General features: G+C 38.6%; 2 protein-coding genes across 2 annotated transcripts in view; both read right to left on the bottom strand.

Moving 5' to 3' along the window:
• Positions 1-347: 347 nt before the first annotated feature.
• On the bottom strand, positions 348-13,527 carry LOC128360190 (phosphatidylinositol transfer protein alpha isoform-like). Its single transcript, XM_053320560.1, has 12 exons — positions 13,368-13,527; positions 10,461-10,491; positions 6,004-6,149; positions 5,321-5,412; positions 5,067-5,074; positions 4,524-4,598; positions 2,855-2,938; positions 2,660-2,737; positions 2,441-2,551; positions 2,095-2,217; positions 1,349-1,405; positions 348-1,249 (listed from the first exon to the last, which is right to left on the bottom strand). The coding sequence occupies exons 1-11, from the start codon at positions 13,382-13,384 to the stop codon at positions 1,361-1,363; spliced, it is 810 nt and encodes a 269-aa protein (XP_053176535.1). The 5' UTR covers positions 13,385-13,527; the 3' UTR covers positions 348-1,249; positions 1,349-1,360.
• An 874-nt stretch (positions 13,528-14,401) lies between these two features.
• Positions 14,402-19,812, bottom strand: part of LOC128361063 (large neutral amino acids transporter small subunit 4-like) — a 30,148-nt gene continuing 24,737 nt past the window's right edge. Inside the window, exons 12-14 of the mRNA XM_053321628.1 lie at positions 19,726-19,799; positions 18,727-18,850; positions 14,402-18,609 (exon numbers count right to left, since the gene is read on the bottom strand). Coding sequence (XP_053177603.1) covers positions 18,448-18,609; positions 18,727-18,850; positions 19,726-19,799 — 360 coding nt within the window. The 3' untranslated portion in view covers positions 14,402-18,447. The remainder of the gene's footprint in view (positions 18,610-18,726; positions 18,851-19,725; positions 19,800-19,812) is intronic.

Genomic DNA, 19,812 nt, shown 5'->3' with positions numbered 1-19,812 from the left:
TTCTTTGCATATAGCGTTGTTACTTATATACAAGTTAAGAGGCCTGTTTCTGTTTGGTTATAAAGCAATGCTTTTATTCTGAGTGATAGCTGCTGCTAGTGGTTTCACATTTCTGCTCTTTCACAGTTTTACTTCACCTTAACCTTATGTACTCAGTCGTGAGGCCAGGAACACCTTTACTAGAGAAAAGACCAGTTTAAGTGACTTGAGGGTTTGTGACTCACAACATTATCTTGACTCTGGTTCAGTCTGTCATGTACTCAAGAGAAGTACAGGTGAAAAGGATATTTGCTTGCAAACATGTGTATATTATTCTAACAGATGTACAAATGGACTAGAAAACAAGGAACAAATAAATTGTCTTTAATATACACAATCACATGAATAGTTACATTAAAATCCAGGTTATTTCATTCAACACAAGACTTACAGTATAACTTTTGAACAGTTATCGAGACATACTGTGTGTCAATCATTTTACAGTCTGTTCAGAGTTCAGGTTCTTCTTACGTACTGTATTATCATCACCAACACTCAAAACCTCAACCCAAAGCTATAATTAAAAAAAAACATAAATCAGCAGCTGGCATCGACAGCAGGTGCAGCCAGACCGGGATTACCACACCGCATTGATAATCATAAAGAAATCAATCATAAGCTGTATTTTCATTGTAATGCCTCCAACCACCATGTCATGATGAATCATATTACATAAAGACCCTTCATGCACAGGTGGGTGGAGGATTTCCAATACTGAAAAAACAGCAGTAAGAGATCTTTGTGAGAGGAAACTAACTGAATTTTCTTAAAAGCACTTTATTTTAATTATAAAACTACATTTTAAGATTGTGGTAACGCTGGAGCTTTTGCAGACAGAAGACTAGTAGAAAAGTTTGACTTGTGCTGGTAAGTAAACATGGAAAATACAGAAATGTTGCTTTAGAGTCAGTTTGCACCTTTTCCTTTCGCTTTTAAATTCAAAAGGACCCATGAGGCATATGCAAGAACAATTCATCTTCAAAACTGATTGTCTTGCAAATGTGTTTCTTAGTGCTGTAGTTGTAGTTAATTGTAGTGTATGAATACACAAAAATTGGTTTGCAATCATGAGCTCTTATTAAGAGCATATTTCATTAGAGTGTAACTGTGGTGTTCTTGTTTATGCCTATCAAGTTGTTCTGGGTCCAGTATCCAAGGAGTGGAGTCTGAGCTTGCTGACTGAAGTCAAGTCCTCCTGTATCAGAGTGATCTGAAGAGGAAAACATGATAAGTTTTAAAGATATGACTGATTCATCTTGGTTCAAATTATGCATGTTAATCTCAACAACATAAAAAGTTTAACACTTACTGGGTTAGCCGGTCAGTCATCAACACCCATGCCTTTAATTTCTTCATTCTTCCTCATCTAACATATGGAAAAACACATTTTATTGACAAGTGTACAAAAGTATCTGATTTCTTTTATTCAGCACAAGCAGGGCTGATGGAGGCAAAACAATGATGAGAAAAACTGTAAAGACTACGGCAGCATGTTGGAACAATTCATATTTTAACATAGTCCTTTTCACATACTGCAATAAAAACATATTGTGTCATTTCTAATTGTACTGTATGTCATTAAAACATTTCTCATTGTAATGACATACAAGTTGCTGATGTCTCACATACATCATACATATGTTTTTGTCCAGATTAAAAGATGTATGTAAAACTTGTGGGAAATGTAACAGTGTTTGTAGTAGTAGTGGTAATTAGCACTCCATACTTTATAAGATACAGAGGGTCCAAAAGTCTGAAACCACGATTTGACCCTACTGGATATAATCCTCTAGAAAACTATATAATCATATAACTATCTTAAAATGACAGTTTTCATATATATTCTATGCATGTACGTGTACTGCCTAGGTCATTCACTGCCCCCTAGGTTGTGGCATGTTGAGTATACTATGCAGCAAAATCACTCAGCCCTATCTCCTTCTGCTGGTTGTATTTTTAATTTTGAGAGGTCATTAAGCTCTTTGAGATCTACAAATACAGGATTGAACTTGTGAAAGTAAACGCAGTGCACAATAAAATACTGAGCTCAGTCACCTCGTCCAACTCCGCCTTTGTCTCTTCCTCCATACGTCGTATGTCATCCATCGACAGATCGATCCATTTGTCGATCCAGCAGAACAGCTGTCTGTGGAAGTGGGTGAACACACGCTTCTCCACCTGAACAGAGTGAGAGATGTGTGAGGAGGACATTGTGAGGATACAGCAGGGACACATTGGAAGATAGATTAGGCAATAATTACAGGGAGAAAATATAAAAGTCATCTGAAGTACATCTCTAACTCAAAGCAAGACTGTCTTGGGCGCAATTCATACACTGGCCACAAGACGGCAATATATAACAAACCCCATATTTTCCTTCTTGACAATAACAATTTCATACCTTTTGAATGAGGCCCTCCATCCTGTTCTGCAGTCCCCTCCACTTGAATTTGACTGTAACTAACTTATAGGCACACATATGGGGACAGCTGGGGTTGTTGGCGAGTTCTTTCTGCAAACACATATGCACAGAACATTAAAGACACCTTGTTTCCAGGCTGTTGAACCCAAAACATGAAATAATAAATAAACATTAAATAAAAAGGTATAGTGTACGTACCTTCCAGTCAGGCCCCAGAGGCCCTCTACCCGTCTTCTCTGACTTAAAGATGGCTGGGTCTTGGTCTGGCTTGTAGTCCTACAAAATGAAGAAAGGTTGTGAATGAGCGCTTACAAGCTGATTGTAAATCCTTTTTAAACATGTCTGGCTTCTGATGTGCTTGTTTTTCAAATCATGTAGAATTTTTGCTCTTACCTTTGCATTTATGCAACTTCTGTCAGCAATATCAATGTCAACAATCTCAGTTTTTTCCCACGAGCTTTGGTCTAGTCCATGTACCTGCAGCGAGGCAAATACATCAAAACATTATGTTAGGTCAATTTCTTTGTAAAGGCAGGTAATACATCACATTTCATTTATACATACAGCTCAACAAAACTTAGTTTTACAAGTGCAGGATGAGTTTCAATATATATCTATATTAGTGATTAATGGAGTAACGTTATCCAGACAGAGATCACAAAGTCCCAACAAAAAGCAGTGAATTTCATCACATTAGTTTCAGATGAACTTTGAAATGCATTTTAGCACAAAACAAGGACTGTGAATTTTGTCCCCAATTTCCCCCAGACGGCTTGCATTAGTAAGGCAAAATGCCTACTAGAAGATTCACCAAAAAGTATCTGCCATTTCCCAACTGCAATGACCTTTGGTCAGACAATTGATAATGACATGGAGCAGCACAAGAATGCTGACCAAAATCTAAAATCTTGATAGTGGTGGGACTAGTTTCAGATTCATTCAGTTCACATTGAAGATTGAGGATAGCAGGACACCAACTTCTAAACATACTACCCGCTCTATGAAGCTGTTCATAGGCACAGTGGTGTTTTGAGCTAAATGCTAACATCAGCTACCTAACATGGTCACCATCTTCGCTTGCTAACCTTCGCTAATTTGCACTAAGTACAAAGTACAGTTGAGGTTGATGGGAATCATTACTTTTGCCAGTATTTGGTCATAAACTAAAGTATTGCAGTTAGTTTGTCATCTATATAGAAGACAGAATATGACTTAAAAATGAGTAAGAGTATGATAATAATAATAATAATAATAATAATAATACATTTTTATTTATAGAGCTATAGTTATAACTGTTTTATGATGCTACTAATAATTTATTTACATTAGTTCTATAATTTCTGTAAATACAGCAGTACAGCAGGACAGTACATTCAATTACATTCATTTAACTAAATGTTTATTCTTAGCACCAATTTTAATTATATATATATATATATATATATATATATATATAACTATACCTGTAATGTGTAAGACTCCCTCCTGACTAATAAAAATACCCTGATTGTGCCCAATATAGTTTTCCACATAAAAAACTACCACTTTAAAATCCTAGAACTGGCATCTACTCCTTCTTCCTCATTAAAAATCCCCAAATCTATGAATACTGTTCATTATGGAAATTTAACTGCAGGACACAAAATGTCTATTACTTCACTGTGAAGTCCATTCTCACTGTTTTCAGCACTGACGACTTTAAGTTCTACATCACACCAGGATGATGTCACAAATTATGCTCATAGGCCCATCCCTTAAAGGGTCAGATTTTCAATGAGCAGAGAGAAAAACTTTCCACTTTTCAGCAGACGAATGTGAAAACAGTCTTCTAGTGTCAAACTCCTAACGTACGTCATTCTGCACAGTAGAGCTCAATCAATTCAACTACAGAAACAAGAAGAAAGACATCATTTTGAGCAGAGGTGGATAGATTGGTCCCACTAATGCTATATGTGAGAGATTACAGAAACCACTTATTACTTGTACTTTGGTAGTAAGTAGAGAATAATTCTCCATGTGTCTGTTAATGAGATGTTGGGCAATGCTAGATTACATGACTTACATTGTCCTGATCCCCCATATCGGGCTTGTGCCACGTCTCAATCTTAATCATGAAGTCGTCTTTCATGTATTCATTCTGTAAGCATGGGACAGACAGATAATACAGTCAATCAGCAATCATACCTACTGTGTGTGTACACATGCAAAAGTTATTACATAACAGTGTGAGGAGGCATTGTGTATTAATGTCTGCACATGAACATTAGCACATGTGTGTGTGTCTGCCATGCACACACACACACACACACACACACACACACACACACACACACACACACACACACACACACACACACACACACACATAACTCTGACACACAACAGCTACTCTGTGAAGTGAAGCTCATCATTGCAGTATCTCCTTTCATCCAACATGGCTAGCATCTCATCTTTCATTGTGTTAAGTTGAACACTGTTTCACTGAACACTTCATTTTGTTATAACTGCACTCCTGTTACTAAAGCATGTAATAGACAGTCCCACAGTTAAAAAGGTAGACTTAATTGTGACTTTTATTTGGAACCTAAAATGAAAGAATACTTACTGTAAGAACTGCATCAGAAGAAAAGGACAACAGCGATGAAAGGAGGATGGATCAGAGAGAGAAAAGACAAGGTTATAGGTCATACACGGATTTCCTTGGTGAAATGCCACAACATACATTGTAACTGTGCATCATCATTAAACAGCTAGTGTTGGTCTTTACAGTACAATATGATCACAAGGCACTGACTGAGAATGGGTTGCTAACATGTTAAATTATGCATTGTGGTGTTTTGTGTATGTAGTGGGACTCACTGGTTCGACAGTAAGGATATGCATTCCAAGCCTTCTCGTGAACCTCCAGAGAACCTTTTGGAGCCAACGCACTGATCACACGTGGCACCTTGCTGCAGAGAGACAGACAATGATGTAGATACATAAGTGTGTACAATTATAAAATACCAGTTATTGGACTTTCAGAAACATAAGACAGAGTAGGACCAGATCTATATGGTTTTACAGTTTCAGCGTTAGATAAATAATGTTCATACATTTACATTTGGGTTATTTTGTTTTTCTCTGTCCCTGTCTGAATCTGTCAACTTGAAAACCCTTAATTAGATTCCACCAAAGTATGTTATGCATGAATACCTTTTCAAAATAAAATGGAACCTTGGTTTTAATGGACAGTTTTTGGGCCTCTGCAAATCCAAAAATGCTTCCAAGGATTTTCCACTCTCAAAAAAATAGCTGATTTAATTAGACATAAAATATCATGATTAAGGACCAGTTTGTTTTTTGCCGACTTGGCAACTCCAGAGTTCTTCTTTTTAATGGCTTCACACTCATATTAAGCAATAATAAATTATTACATATCATTATTATCATTAATAAAGCTTTTAGTTATAAGTGACAATAACTTTATCAAGGTAGAATCATTTCTGTGTATTCCTCCTATGTCTTATGAATTGTGAGGCATGCAGTGCTGAGCTGCGTACCTCTGCAGGTGGTAGATCTTGTGGGTGTACTGTCCCTTCTCTTCATCCTTCTCGTAGGGCTCGTTGACCAACACCTCCACACCTTCTCCTCCACCCGTCTCACTCTTACTGGCCTCTGCTACGGCATACAGCTGACCCACTTGGTACTACAGGGACAAAACAGAGAGTGGATTATTGTTGTGTGAACAGATACACAACAGCGTGTTAACAGCAGACATTCTGACTTGTCATAGCAGGAAAAACACAGGTGGAGCTAATAATAGGTTAGTATCATGCTATGGTGTGTGTAAGGACCTCTACACAGCATTAAAGTATCTTTCAGCTTATTGTTTTGGCCAGAAGATTTGCTGCTGTGGTTCAGTCAGAGAAAATAATAAACTAACTGTATGCTGTCTGTTCTGTACCAGGCGGAAACAGACAAGGTTAGTGACTAGCTGGTTAACATAGTGGAGAACTTTGCAGCTGATTTTTTTCCTCTAGAGTTGATGGAGACCAAAACAGAGCTAAATAAAGAGTGAATACTGGATTTATATTCATTATATAAAACAGCAACATGACTCCAAATAATTCTAATGTTGCTCACTATCTATTGGATGTGTAAATAGGCAGTTTTCTAACATGTTACACTAACAAGTGTAAATGGCAGATGCTAATGTTTTGTTTAACGCTTGTTTTACTGCCTCCAAATGGCTAATGTCGCTTTATGTTATCCTGTGATAAGTTAAAATGTCCTGAAAAACATCTACTAGTAGCCTATTATTATTATTATTTCATTTATTTTATCACAGTTAATGAAAACCACACTCACTTGATAAACTAAGCTAAAGGTAATGGTTTTGTTAAAGACACTTTGCTAGTTTCTAAAGTAGTTTCTACTTTGCTAGTTAGCTGCTTCTGGCTCAGTAGCAGCTAACAGCTAACTAGCATACTGGGCAGCTCAATCTTTGAAAAATGGGATTTAGAGGATTTCTTCTAAAACAGTTTCTGTGTTGAATGTTTCACCCTGGTGCATAGAAAACAATACATTAGTGTTGTTACACTATTATACAACTTCGGCAGAAATTGATAAATATATATACTACATTAAGAGAGTCTCAAGAGAATGCAAAGACAAATGCATAGACCCCTGTTGAAAATCCTTCTAACATGACCTCTGTTAACCATTCATTATTGACCGTGAGTTACAAGTTCCCTTTTGGTATCCCAGACACAGTCTTTAGCATTGGTAAACTAGCTGAGTAAGCCTTTTCTCCACTTTTTCCACTTGTTCTTCCTTCCTGCTCACTTCTTCCTGCTACAACCCCCAATAGTTCAAACCCTCCCTGACTCAGGCAGAAGTGTTGTCACACTGGAAAGACTGACTCATATTACTGGGGCTGTAGCCTTTGCCAGAGCCACACAACTCTACATAACACACACACACACACACACACACACACACACACACACACACACATACAGAGACACAGAAAACCTTTTTGCTTGCATTGCTTGAAACAGGGTTTGCTATGCCATGCTGTAACAGCTGCTTGATTTACATTCTGGTCCTCTGAGGCTTCTGTTTTTGGGGGAATACCTGTACCTTTACCTGATGTGTATGTTAAAAAATGTTTATGGATTTGTGTGGCAGCTGGTGAGACCAGTGATGACACATCCACTGTTTGAAGTTTAGCAGGACAAATGTCTTGTATTTGAATCAAGCCAAGCCTTCTTCTACCCAGAGACAGAGCGCTGCGACTGTACAATCTAATAACCTATTTTGGTAGCTGTAGATGCTCAGCCATGTCACTGTGTGTGGGAACTTCGGAATGTGACTTGCCGTGTAGAACCAGTGTGTTATGTCATTGTCAAGCCCAGTGAGACAAAAGGAGGACAACATTTGGCTACAAACGAAACAGGCTGAACCTGAATGAAGGTGGACAGCAATATTGGGATCAAACAACAGGTTAAGGCAAAGTACTCCCTTTTTTAAAGTTTGTCTGTTAAGCGGATCTACTGGTTCACATTGTGTGATTAAGGTGTGGGCTATGAATTCATGTTTCCTTGCTTTATAATGAGAACAACAATCATTGGGTTAAAGCCTGATGGTACGTTTTCATCACATGAGCAACTGTCAGAATGATTAAGGCGCTCAAAGCAACACCATTGTCGTCTATGTTTTCTTGTCTCTACTTGTTTGAAGCCATTAAACCTGATGACAAAAGTTATCTGTGAGTTGTTGTTGATCATCATCATTGGTGTTTATGAAAAAACTCAGCTATAAACTGAGTTATAAAATATACCACCTGGAAGCTGATGTAAACAGTAAATTTGAGGGGGCGGGGGGGTTAATTTTCCATAGAGAGCTGCACAGTAACTGAATATTTATTTATATTTAAATTGTGTGCTACTATTACATGAACTATTGATATGGTGATTATTTTCTTCATTGAAGGTTCACACAGCACACAGAAAGTTTAATTCATGTGGAGTACGACTTAAAACAGCTATATATCTTCTGTGGCTCAAGAGGGAGCTTTTTAAAGTCTGAGAAAATAACCCTGAAGATCTCATCAGGGTGTTAAAGGGCTTGGTGACTAAAAATCTAATTAAAAAGAATAGATGCTACATTTCGTCTTAACCAAAAGGTTGAAATTTGGCCAGTTTAGTCTGTTTATGTCAGAAAATATCATTCCAAGAGCCCACAGTGATTTTTTTTATTTTTTTTTTTACATTTGATAAGCTGTAAATAGTGGTTTTATTGTAATTTTTACCTAAAATACTAGAGACAAAAATATGACTTAAGCGTAGGCCTGACACAATAACTAGCTACTTCTGTTGGACGATGTATTGTCACAAAAATAAATCGCAATAAATGATATTGTCATTTGAAGATCATTTTATACCACTGATATAATGATAATATAATAGCATAATAATGCAAGGGGTTGGGGGGGGGGGGGGGTGATTGGAGAGTGGGCGCTACACTTCTGTAAAACACAGATAGCCATTATGGGCTGGTACAGAGTTATTTACCTTTAATTCCATTTAAGCAACAGCGCTCGCTTCTGCAGTCTCCACTCAGGACGTCACAGTGAGGAACGGAGAACACTGTTTGCTTAGCCAATGTGACATGATAGCCTCTTAGCTGCTAATGTGAAGTGTGGCAATGTTGAAGTATGATAAGTTGATATATACACCTGATGATGTTGATAATTACATTATTGTACGATAAGTAAGAATGTTGCTCATTCATTTTCTGACAGACAACTTACCCCAATCAACTTACAACCAATCAATTGTTTCAGCTCAATAATATATGACAGAAGAAAAAAGAAACTGCATTTCCATAGTTTTTTTTAAACTAAACGTAATAGAAATGCAATAATGAGTAATCACACTTTGGACCCAGATGGAATCATTTTTTTAAGTTTCCAACCAAACCGTGTTTCCAAATTCTGTGAATGTAGCATCAGACTACAGAGCCAATCCCATTTCATTCAAATTTGCTCCAGCTCGAGTATTATAATTTACACGGTTATTACTCTGCTAACGCAGGAATCCAGGGGATCAGAGAAAAAGCCAGTCATACCGCAAACACTGATTATATGGCTTAGTGAAACACTGGCTTCTGCTTTGTGTTAAGCAACAGAACAAACAAAGCAAACATTGTTGTATGGAACATTTGATTAAACCACAGAGTGAGTCTGTGGATGTTAGGTAAAGAGACGAAAGGGTTCACACACAGGCATGTAGTATAACACTAGAAAAACACTGACGACACTGCCATGAAGCACAAATCTTAAGAGGGGGAAAGGTAAAGAAGCAGAGCCTGCTTTCTCCATGATATGGCAGCAGCCAGGGTTATGGCAGATTAAACACTGCTAAATAAATTCTGGACCTGATATGAAGCTGCAACAAAGGGTTTCAACTGCAAGGGCATCTGACAGCAGCCTACGGTGACAGTCCTGAGAGCAGCTAACTTTAAACACCAGCACACGTCTGGGCACATATTGTACTCAGTGCTAGCCACTAGTACAGTATGTATGTAATGCCTTTAATCATCTGAAAAGGCAGTAAGATCAGATTGTATGATGATAACTGAAATATGTTGACCATCAGCCTGGAGCAGCATTCCAGCTGGGAAAAGAGAAGTGACTGCGACATGGAGACAGGCTAAACATAATAAGATTCATCAAATGGTACTAGAAGTGACTTTTTATACAACTACTAGGCAGAAAGGTTTTTTGAAATGCTAGAAAACAACCCTGATGCGACATTTGTAAAACCCTTATTGTTTCCTTGTTCATCAAATGTGATATCTACGATTATATTCTTTGCCGTAATTGTAGATTGTCGGATTTGGACAAAAAAAGCCTACAAATAAAAATATAGGATCACATCTGAATGTACATTACAATGATGTCAATTAAATCGTACTGTCCTTTATAAATAAAAGTAAATAAATGAGTGCTTACCTCCTCCACTGAAACGGGCAGGACGATTCGGCTACAGGAGACAGAAAGCACAAGAACGTGTTAGGGAACAACTCTGCCAGTCAGCCATGAAACTGAAGACACAACATTATACTGTTGAATATAGGAAGGGGATGAGGATATTAGTGATGATGTCGACCTATGAACAGTTCCCCTCTAGGTCTAAATTACAGACATCAACGTCCTGCTTCAATACTCTCAGTATTTAGTCATATGTTGTTTTATGTGCAATAGTTGTACTTGGTAAGTGGAAAATAAAAGAGAGATTGTCTCTTGGATGAACCAATAAAATAAGCAACAATAATAATGCATGTTTCAGAAGTGCTCTCAAACCTTCAGAATTGATAGGAGCCTCTGAGTCATCAAGTTATTTTTGTGTCTTTTTGATATACACATCCCAATTAGTGCTTGCTACCTAGCTACATTAACGAGCACTCCAGTGATTGAGTACAGCACTTCCAAAAAGCTGAGGGAGTCACAAGAGACAGACTGAACAAAGAATGATTGAAATCAAAGTAGCGGAGGCAGAGATATCCTGACTTTTAGTCCTTTGTATTGGTCGAGCTCCACAAAACACTGGAGCCTACATTTCCCATGATGACATCATCAGGGTTATTTTTGTATAACTTTGGAAATCTCCCTCAGAGCTACACAAGACATTATTTATTCCTATTTTTGCAGACAATGTGGTAGGGCTGCAACTAATGATCAATATCATTCTCGATAAATATGTAGATTATTTTCTCAACTAACCAATTCATTGTTGGATTTACAAAAAGTCAAAAACCAATGAAAGCTGTCCATCACACTCCTCCTAATTCCAAGATGACTTCAAATGTTTGCCTGACCAACACTCCAAAACCCAAAGACATTGAGTTTACCATTACAAAACAGAAAAAAATATTCAATCCTAACAAAGGAGAAGCTGGAAACAGAGATTTAATGTGATTTTTGCTTGCTTTCCTCAAACCGATCAGAGCGTTGGGCACACGTTACCTTAAAATGAAGGGTGTGGGTTTGATTTCAACACTCACACACATGAAATCTGACTTCTAGCACAATGTTAAATGGACAATTCTTTCTTCAACAGGACACAGATTTGAGGTCAGCTGGCCTACATAGAGTGACTGTCATAGGCTATTTACACATGTTTACCAGAGACCTCATAAAACTATTAACACTTCTCCTGGTGATGTAGCCATAAAAGCACAATAACATCATTGTGAGGCATGTTTTTTTAATTAGAGCTCTGCTTTGGAGAATATTTATCAGCTGATTTATAGTTAATGCATAATGAGCACTGGGAAGTAGCAAGACAGTCTTCTGCTGGTGTGCAAACCTACACAATGCTCTACTATCACACAAACACAGAGAAGAGGAAATGATAAGAACAATCAAGAATGCTAGCGCTAGCAAACAAATTATAACTTTAGGTGGAAACCCTGCATCTGTACGTGCCCGTGTGTTCTCCGTGTGTCCTTCTCATGTGCCATGGTACAATAGCCAATTAATTGCCACCTGTTGCCAGTCTAGCAGGGTCTGAATATTTCATTAGAACAGATCAGAGTGGAAGAGGAGCCTTTCAGGCATGAACTTGATGGCTGGTTTAATGAAAAAGAAACTGTATGTTCGCCTGCACCCATACACTGACAGAGACATGGCACAGTTGACAAGTTTCGGCCAACTACTTATTGATTTTAGAACTATTTATGATTGTACTTTTAAACAGTAAATGATTATGTTGGAGCAAAAGTCTAATGGTCTGTGATGTATTGAAAAGGTTTAACAGAGAGATACTGTTTCCTGTTGGATAGTTGCCTTCAGGAAGGCCACCAAGAGCCATTCTCATTTTATTACAGTCTACAGTGAAATAATATAACAGTTCCTGAAAATGACAAACAATATTTTTGAGTCACGAGTTCATTCTCCTAAGCATAACATTTTAACATGGCTGAACCTTTTAATGCACTTTGCCCTATGGTCAGATGACAGCTCCTGTATGTCTGTCCTGTAATGATGTGCATATGACATGATAGTCATAAAACAAGCTCAGTAGGTACAAGAATGTACCGCGACTGGATCATTGATTTATTCACTCCATTCATTCATGCCCCCTGAGACACATGTGTGACTTGTGATTTTGGACTATAGACGCATGAAAACTTTTTTGCCTTGGCTTACTGACTTGTACTATTATTTTATATTTTCCCATATTTGAAAAAAACAACAACAAAAAACCTGAAACCCCATTCAAATATTGTCGAATTTGATATGTTTGTGCTTATAAACTCACAGTAATGCCTTATGAAACGTAATGTAATATGTTTTTCTCAATATTGGAGATGAAATGTTGAATTCGGCATCAATCATTTCCTTAAAAGTATAACTAAAGTAAGAGGAAATGTCACTTTCAAAACGTGCTTCGCCGCACCTCTTCCTACCAAATGACAGTCAGCAGGGTGACCTAGGCGGGGTACACAGTACACTAAACCTTAACACTCAGTTCTATGCGAAGATCAAGCTCAGTCTACCGATACCAACGTGACGACTGGCTGATACCACAACACGACCTGCCTTGCTTTAAACTAGACCTATATCATGTACGTTGTTTTACAAAGAAGCGAATTAACTTTAAATTGTCTAAACTTTCTACGGAGTTCTGACCTGGAGTTCAAACTCACTCATGTACATTAAGCCCGTTGCTTAAACACACAGAAACTTTGTTTACCTAGCTACATTTGAACATGAATATCGTTTTTCCCACTTGTAATGGTCACTCATTTTAAATAGTTTGCTATGTTTTAGTTAAGAGTTATTGTCGACAGTAACAGTCTGTGTCCTATCCGATAAAAAAACAACAACGCAGTTTCATAAAATGATAATACTCACAACTCTTTAATCAGCATGTTGACTGTGTTTCCGTGGGACAAGCAGTATACGAACAGCAGGAAACCCCTGGAAGCTTCTCTAAAGCTGACAGGAGCCGTTCATTCACCGCCGACGCTTCTTTTACTCCCGAGTTTTCTTCCTGGAAGATGCGGTGTGTGTGCGAAGGGGCGCGGCTTAGAAAGAGGAGGAGACCCCCACCTTTAGTTTCACACAGGTGACTTGATGTGAGGTTCAAGTGCAGCTCGTAAACCATTATAAAAATCAACGTGAACTTCCTGTTGTGGTGATTGCTGTGTGTGAATATGATAATACCTCTTCAACCAATTGTCATTGCTGAACTGCTGCTTTTTATTACTGTGCATAAAAGTCATGGATTTGCTTTTTTTCCCTATTCATACTGTTCCTATTGTGGCTTCTGCAATGTAATACTAATCATGATAACATACTTATTATAGTTATAATGAAAATAAAGTCAGACTGTAAATCATGTGCCTTTTAGGTTTCATAGTGGACTTGACTACATTTTCAAGCTCACATGACAAAGATCCTCATGAGCTTAACAGATGTGATGGTTATGAGGTTACATTCATACAGGTGGGTGTCTGCCTCAAGTTTACCAATCATTTTATTTACCGGCATCAGTTTACAAGGATCATTTTGGGTTAGGTCGTCGTCTTCCCAGAGGGTGGGGCCTATAGTCCTGTTTACTTGTGAGAAAACGCCCAGCATGGTCAAACCAGTACAGGTAGGCTGTCAAACTCTGGTTCAACCTGTTTATATGGCGCCTCAGACTGTTCACATCCACTTACCAATGCTCTCCTGTGATTAGGAAACAATGCTGAAGAAACTGTATTTACTGTAGTTGCTCATCAGGTTTACCTACAAGGTGTTGCTATGTATGCCTTATCAAGCAACAGATACCCGTTCTCATCTACTCCAGATACCAGGAGTATCAGTAATACAGTGAGAGCCTGACCCCTACTGCCCCGAGTAAGTATTGCAGTTTCATTGGAAATAAGAGACACATCTTATACAAATTATTGTCTTTATTTTGCTTCATATATTGATCTGTCTTTTTGTCTTTCAGTTGAAACATGACTTAAAATGTCAATGACAATGGCTATACTGTGGTACAAGACAAGAGAAAACCAAATATACAATATAAGAACATGTAAAATACAACATTCTCGTAAACATCAGAGGGAGAAAAAAAAGCTAAATAAAAGAAGAGAAAACTATGGTAGGTAGAAAAATGCACAAAAGGGTCATCCTTAGGGGAGGGAAACAAGGCGTTGGTGTTCCAGCTGAAATCCCCCATTTAACATCATCACAACAGCCATAAAACACCCGCGAGCAAAAGCTGACACTAGGATTCATCTTCAGAGGATAAACAATCCATCAATACATCAATCAATTAACCAAACTACGACAGGATCTTTATCCTAGGGAGACTGGGCTGAATCATTATCATCAGATCAGGAAGGTAATGGCGTCAAGGACAGGGTGAGTCATTTAAGGTACGGCAGTGAAGGAAAGTGCTGATTAGATTCCCTATTTTGAGGGAATGACGGTTTTTTGTTTGTTTTACCTGGTAACTCATCAGTCATCTCAAGATGGGTTTGCAGGCAAATGAAAAATCAATGTCTATCATCACCCACATTCATAATGCTGGAGGAAAGTACTGCATCAGAGTATATATATCTGTACCTGCCCTTTATCTCTCATCTTAACAGCATGTCAAGCCACATGGATATTAGTTACAGGTCAAAACAGCATGCTATTAGATACATTTCTATGGAGTCAAATGAATGCCGTAATTACTTGAATGTGTTTTAAGACAGTTTTGTGTCATGGAAAAAAAAGAAGTACAACCCACATGTTTCAGAGCAAATTTTACAATATCATATGTCTGAGGTACAAAATTGGTATTTATAGAAATAATTTTTTCTCACGTTTAGTCAATTAGTCTTGTAAGTCTGTAAGTCTGCATTTACAGAGAACAAATTATTGACACATTTTAAAAATCTGACTTGTCTTTCATCTTGTCTCTATAGAGATGAGGATCTGGACTACCTTGCATTGCCTGCTGTCACCTCACACTGGATAATGGATGGAGACATGTTCTTATGACAACATTAATTAGCGCATAAAGAAATTATGAAAAATAAAGAAATGCAAAAGAATGTAATGAATTCCTGCACATGATCCACACTAAAGTTATTGAAAAGGTGCTGCTTTTTGTTCATTGACCTTGGTTGGGATATTGACATTCAAAAAAAAAAAACATACTGGTGATATTGTGCAAGAATTCATTACTGTCTTCAGCATGATTTCATTTTTCTAAACATCTGTCCATCAAGTGGACAATAACAATGCTCACCTTGTTTGTGAATGTAATTTGCTCATGCAAACTAATTTGAACACATGTGAACACTTTGTTTTTCCATTTCACTAAAGCTACATATGTCACTCTTATATAACATGTTTAAATAATTACGGCACTCGTGTCACTCCATACATTTCTCTTTGCTCCTTTATAGATAACAAACTCATGCAGTTTACTAAGGATGAATACAGAATACAGATCTGATGACGTCCATGCTGAGAGCTGAGAGACGAGCCTCTGCCACACTGTCCGTGCACATAAAAGGCGACATAATGAACATATAAAGCGTCAGTTTCTATTCTGTGAATATAAAAAAATAACATATCTTTCCCATGTTCTGCAATTACAAATCTACATCTGAAGCTCGGAGTATACATTCTCTGCATCATGCACCACTGGTAAGCGGCCATGCACTGTGTGTACAATACAGTGGGGGCAGGCCATTCAAAAAATACATGACTGAGGTCCATTTTAGAGGTCTAAAGTGCATCATGTGCCATTCACTTCTCACTAAGTCATTCACTGGGAGCATCTGATGGCAGCAGACGCTTGTCTCTCAGCTCTGTAGCCTGTCAATCATTTCAAGACATATTCGCGGATGAATGAGTAGATGAAAGCGATAGATAGATGGATGGATGGATAGATGGAGGGAGGGAGGGAGGGAGGGAGAGAGGGCCACATCCTGCCTGGATCATCTCCTCCCATCATCTGTACACATAGAGAGGCACTCTGAGGGTCATGGCTGTCTTTGGAAGTGCCTCTGTGAGTTACTGCCAGGTAGAAAATATCTGAGGAGCTTCACGGTATGGCAATTTGAAGACAGCAGACTGAATCCAACAAGTGATTATTATCTCTTTATCGCCTCCTCCACACACCCTGCTCTTCTGTTCTGGGCTTTTCTCTCTCTCTCTCTCTCTCTCTCTTTATTGGCTGCGTTGAGTCTCATGAGTCTCATAAGTCTCACGCTTCATTTTTTATGAGAAGCTAGATGCATCTTTATCAGCCTGCTAGCATTCAAGCGTGTTAAGTCTCCCTTTGTGTCTAAGAGGTGAGTTCAAGTTTCCCAGAGCTGCTGCTGTAGTTGCACTTTGAGTTACGGTGAAGATTAACCACAAAACGTATCAGAAACCAAGACCAAAGTAGAGATAAACAATAATAAACTCGACTGGTTCTTTGGAATCCTGTATTTTAAAAATTACCATGTGTGTTTAGCACTTAAAATTTGATGGCAAATTGTTGCCTTTGTGGTAAAGTCACCTCAACTGCTCATTAAAGCAAAATGCAAACACATTTCTGTAATTTAATTAGCACCTTATTTTTGTTTTTGAAATACAGTCCATAAAATGTATACATTTGCCTGCGTACGTGATTGTGTGTCTACATGTTGCCCAGCACCTCACAGAAGCACTTATTGCTACGATGAATCAAGACTTGAAATTCATGTGTGTGAAGCGGGGTAGAATAACCTCTACGCCAACTCCAACCTTTACAAGCACACTACGTCTTTTTTGTCCCGTCTACCTACTCTAAACACGTTTCCTCCTCCGCGTCGTCATACCATCATACATATGGAACAAAGATTTAACCACACGCCTGCGATCATATTGCAAGTAAATACACTGGAGAGAAAACAACAAAATATTCAAAATGTGATACAGTCTGGTGATACAAACACGAAAGACTGACATGGCAAGTTGAGTGTCTTCCTGCGCTAGTGAAACAGTAATATCACGTAAAACCAGCAGTGTATCTGGCATGCAGTGTAGTTCATCTAACAATAAAAACTAGTTTCTCACTGCAATGTTTTCTTGACTAACTTAAAAAGGCATCATATCACTCAAACTGTGTGTTTCGATCCGCTGAGCTGCTACCAATACTGCTGCTGTCTGTGGAACCTTTTTTTTTTTTTTTTTTTTTTTTGTAATCTTAATGCCCTCCAGATGCCATGGCCACATTTAGAATTTTTTAAAAATCCTAACGAATAAACAGACAACAGGCATCTCTGTTAAAAACTGCGCTGTCTAAGATAGAAAGGTGACAAGTAGATGACGATCATGCATCAGATAACCACAGATGAACCTGGACTGGTCGGAAAGCAAAGGTCGTCATGGTTACTGGCATGTTCATGACGCAACAGTTTCTTCGTGAGGTGGTTTAAAAGTACAATACTGTCCTCACTGTGGCTTCCCATTGGCTGGCATCTTCTTCTTTTATGTTTTTTTTTTGAAAGTGGGAGGACAGACCGACAGAGGCTGAACCACCTGACCGATAGTGAAAGACGTAACGGCACATAAATCAAAATTGGCAAGAGTGAAGAAAAGATGTGAAGAGGAGTCATTTTGGAGAGATATAAAGAGTCTGGCTCTGCTTCTTTCTCCTGTTAGTCTATTTTCTCCTCAGTTCAGCCTCCAGGAGGGCGTTTGTGTGTGCCAGGTTTCTCACAGTGTGTAACAACAGCGAGGTTTGACCAAATTTGATTGGCAGTATTGTATAATGTGTGAAAACGTGTGTGTGTGTGTGTGTGTGTGTGCAGGGAATGTAAGGGATGTGTAGGTGCGGATGAACTGAGAGAGGCGCCGGTAGCAACAAGGGAAGACAGGGGTGAATGAATTGATCCCCTCCCCTCTCTTCTTTTTCTTCTCTCTCTCTTTAGCGTGGCCTGTCCTCCCTGTTTTTTTAAGTCTTCCTTGCGGTTTAGACAAAGGCCTCTGGCTTGCTGCCGTTGTTGATCTTAACGTAAATCTTGGGATCCTCGTCCTGCTCGTCTCTGAGGCGCTGGAGGTGGCGGCTGTGGTTCAGCAGGTACAAAGGCAGGCAGAATCCCAGCATGCTCACAACCAACAGGCCCACGTTCACCTGAAGACAACACCAGGGTCAGACTGACATATTGAACTTTGATTAAATAAAAATCATAGTTCCATGTTCCCTCCTTCACTCATTTATGCTAACATCCATTTATTTGTGTCATCTTACCCATAGAGGGTCTCCTTCCAGGGGTCCCACCATGGCCATAAAGAGAGGCTGCTGGATCAAGGCGAACAGAGCGCTGATCAGAGACTGCATGCCTGTCAGGCTGCCAAATTGAGAAGACGGGTACCTGCAGGGGACAAACAACATGTCTCAGATTCTAAGTTTCAGAAAGTTTTATCACTAACCTGTGGTGTCGTTTTTTTTGGACCAGATTATTTATGATAAATATGAATACCAACTTCTGTGTGAGCAAAAGGTTCAATTCCAACTGAGGCCAAATCAAATTGAATAGTAAATTACCAGCTGTTGTTGCCAACTGTTGTTGTTTTTAGTCTGTGGCTGTTTTTCATAGTTTAATTTCAGTTATGAGAAATCTCAGTTCTAGAGTACACAATGATATTTTAGACATCAGTGTAGTTCCAACTGTGTGTCAACAGTTTGGGGAAGGCCCTCTTCTGTTTCAACATGAGAATGTGCCAAGCAGGTTCCAAAATGAAACAGTTTTCCCATTTTGGTGGTGAAAAACATGAGTGCCCAGCCCTGACCTCAACCCCATCTGTAACCTTTAGGGTGAACAATTTTCAGATGAATTTGCATTCTTAAAGGGCTCTCAGAGACTTGTGCATGCGTCTGAACTATAAATCAAGACATGTGTCAAAATTAACGCAGGACAAATTTATCCCATGTTGCAAATTTGGTGAAATGGACACCAAGCCTCATTGCTCAACATCAGCGCTCAGCCTAACTAATGCTGTGCTGACTGAACTGGCACAAATCCAGCAGTGTGATGCCAAAATCTATCAGCTTGCATTCACAGAAGAGTGCAGGCTGATATAGTCACATATTCATGTCTGTGGTTTTGCTATCACATGTTCAGCAATCGCAAATAGGTGTAATATTTGGGAGTCCACATACATTCGGGCATGCAATACATAAGTAATAAATTGTATATACAGTTTTATGCTTCATTACTTCTATAAGCATTTAAATATATACACTTACACAGCAGCATAGAGGCCTCCGACTGCAGAGTGAATGAAGCCTCTGACAACAGTATGCAGGATGAAGGAAAGAATCTGAAGAGGACAA

The sequence above is a fragment of the Scomber japonicus genome, chromosome 6 (assembly GCF_027409825.1).
Source record: "Scomber japonicus isolate fScoJap1 chromosome 6, fScoJap1.pri, whole genome shotgun sequence".
In the NCBI taxonomy this organism is placed as follows: Eukaryota; Metazoa; Chordata; class Actinopteri; order Scombriformes; family Scombridae; genus Scomber; species Scomber japonicus.
Note: the sequence above shows the minus strand (reverse complement) of the source record. Positions and strands in the feature narration are given on the sequence as shown.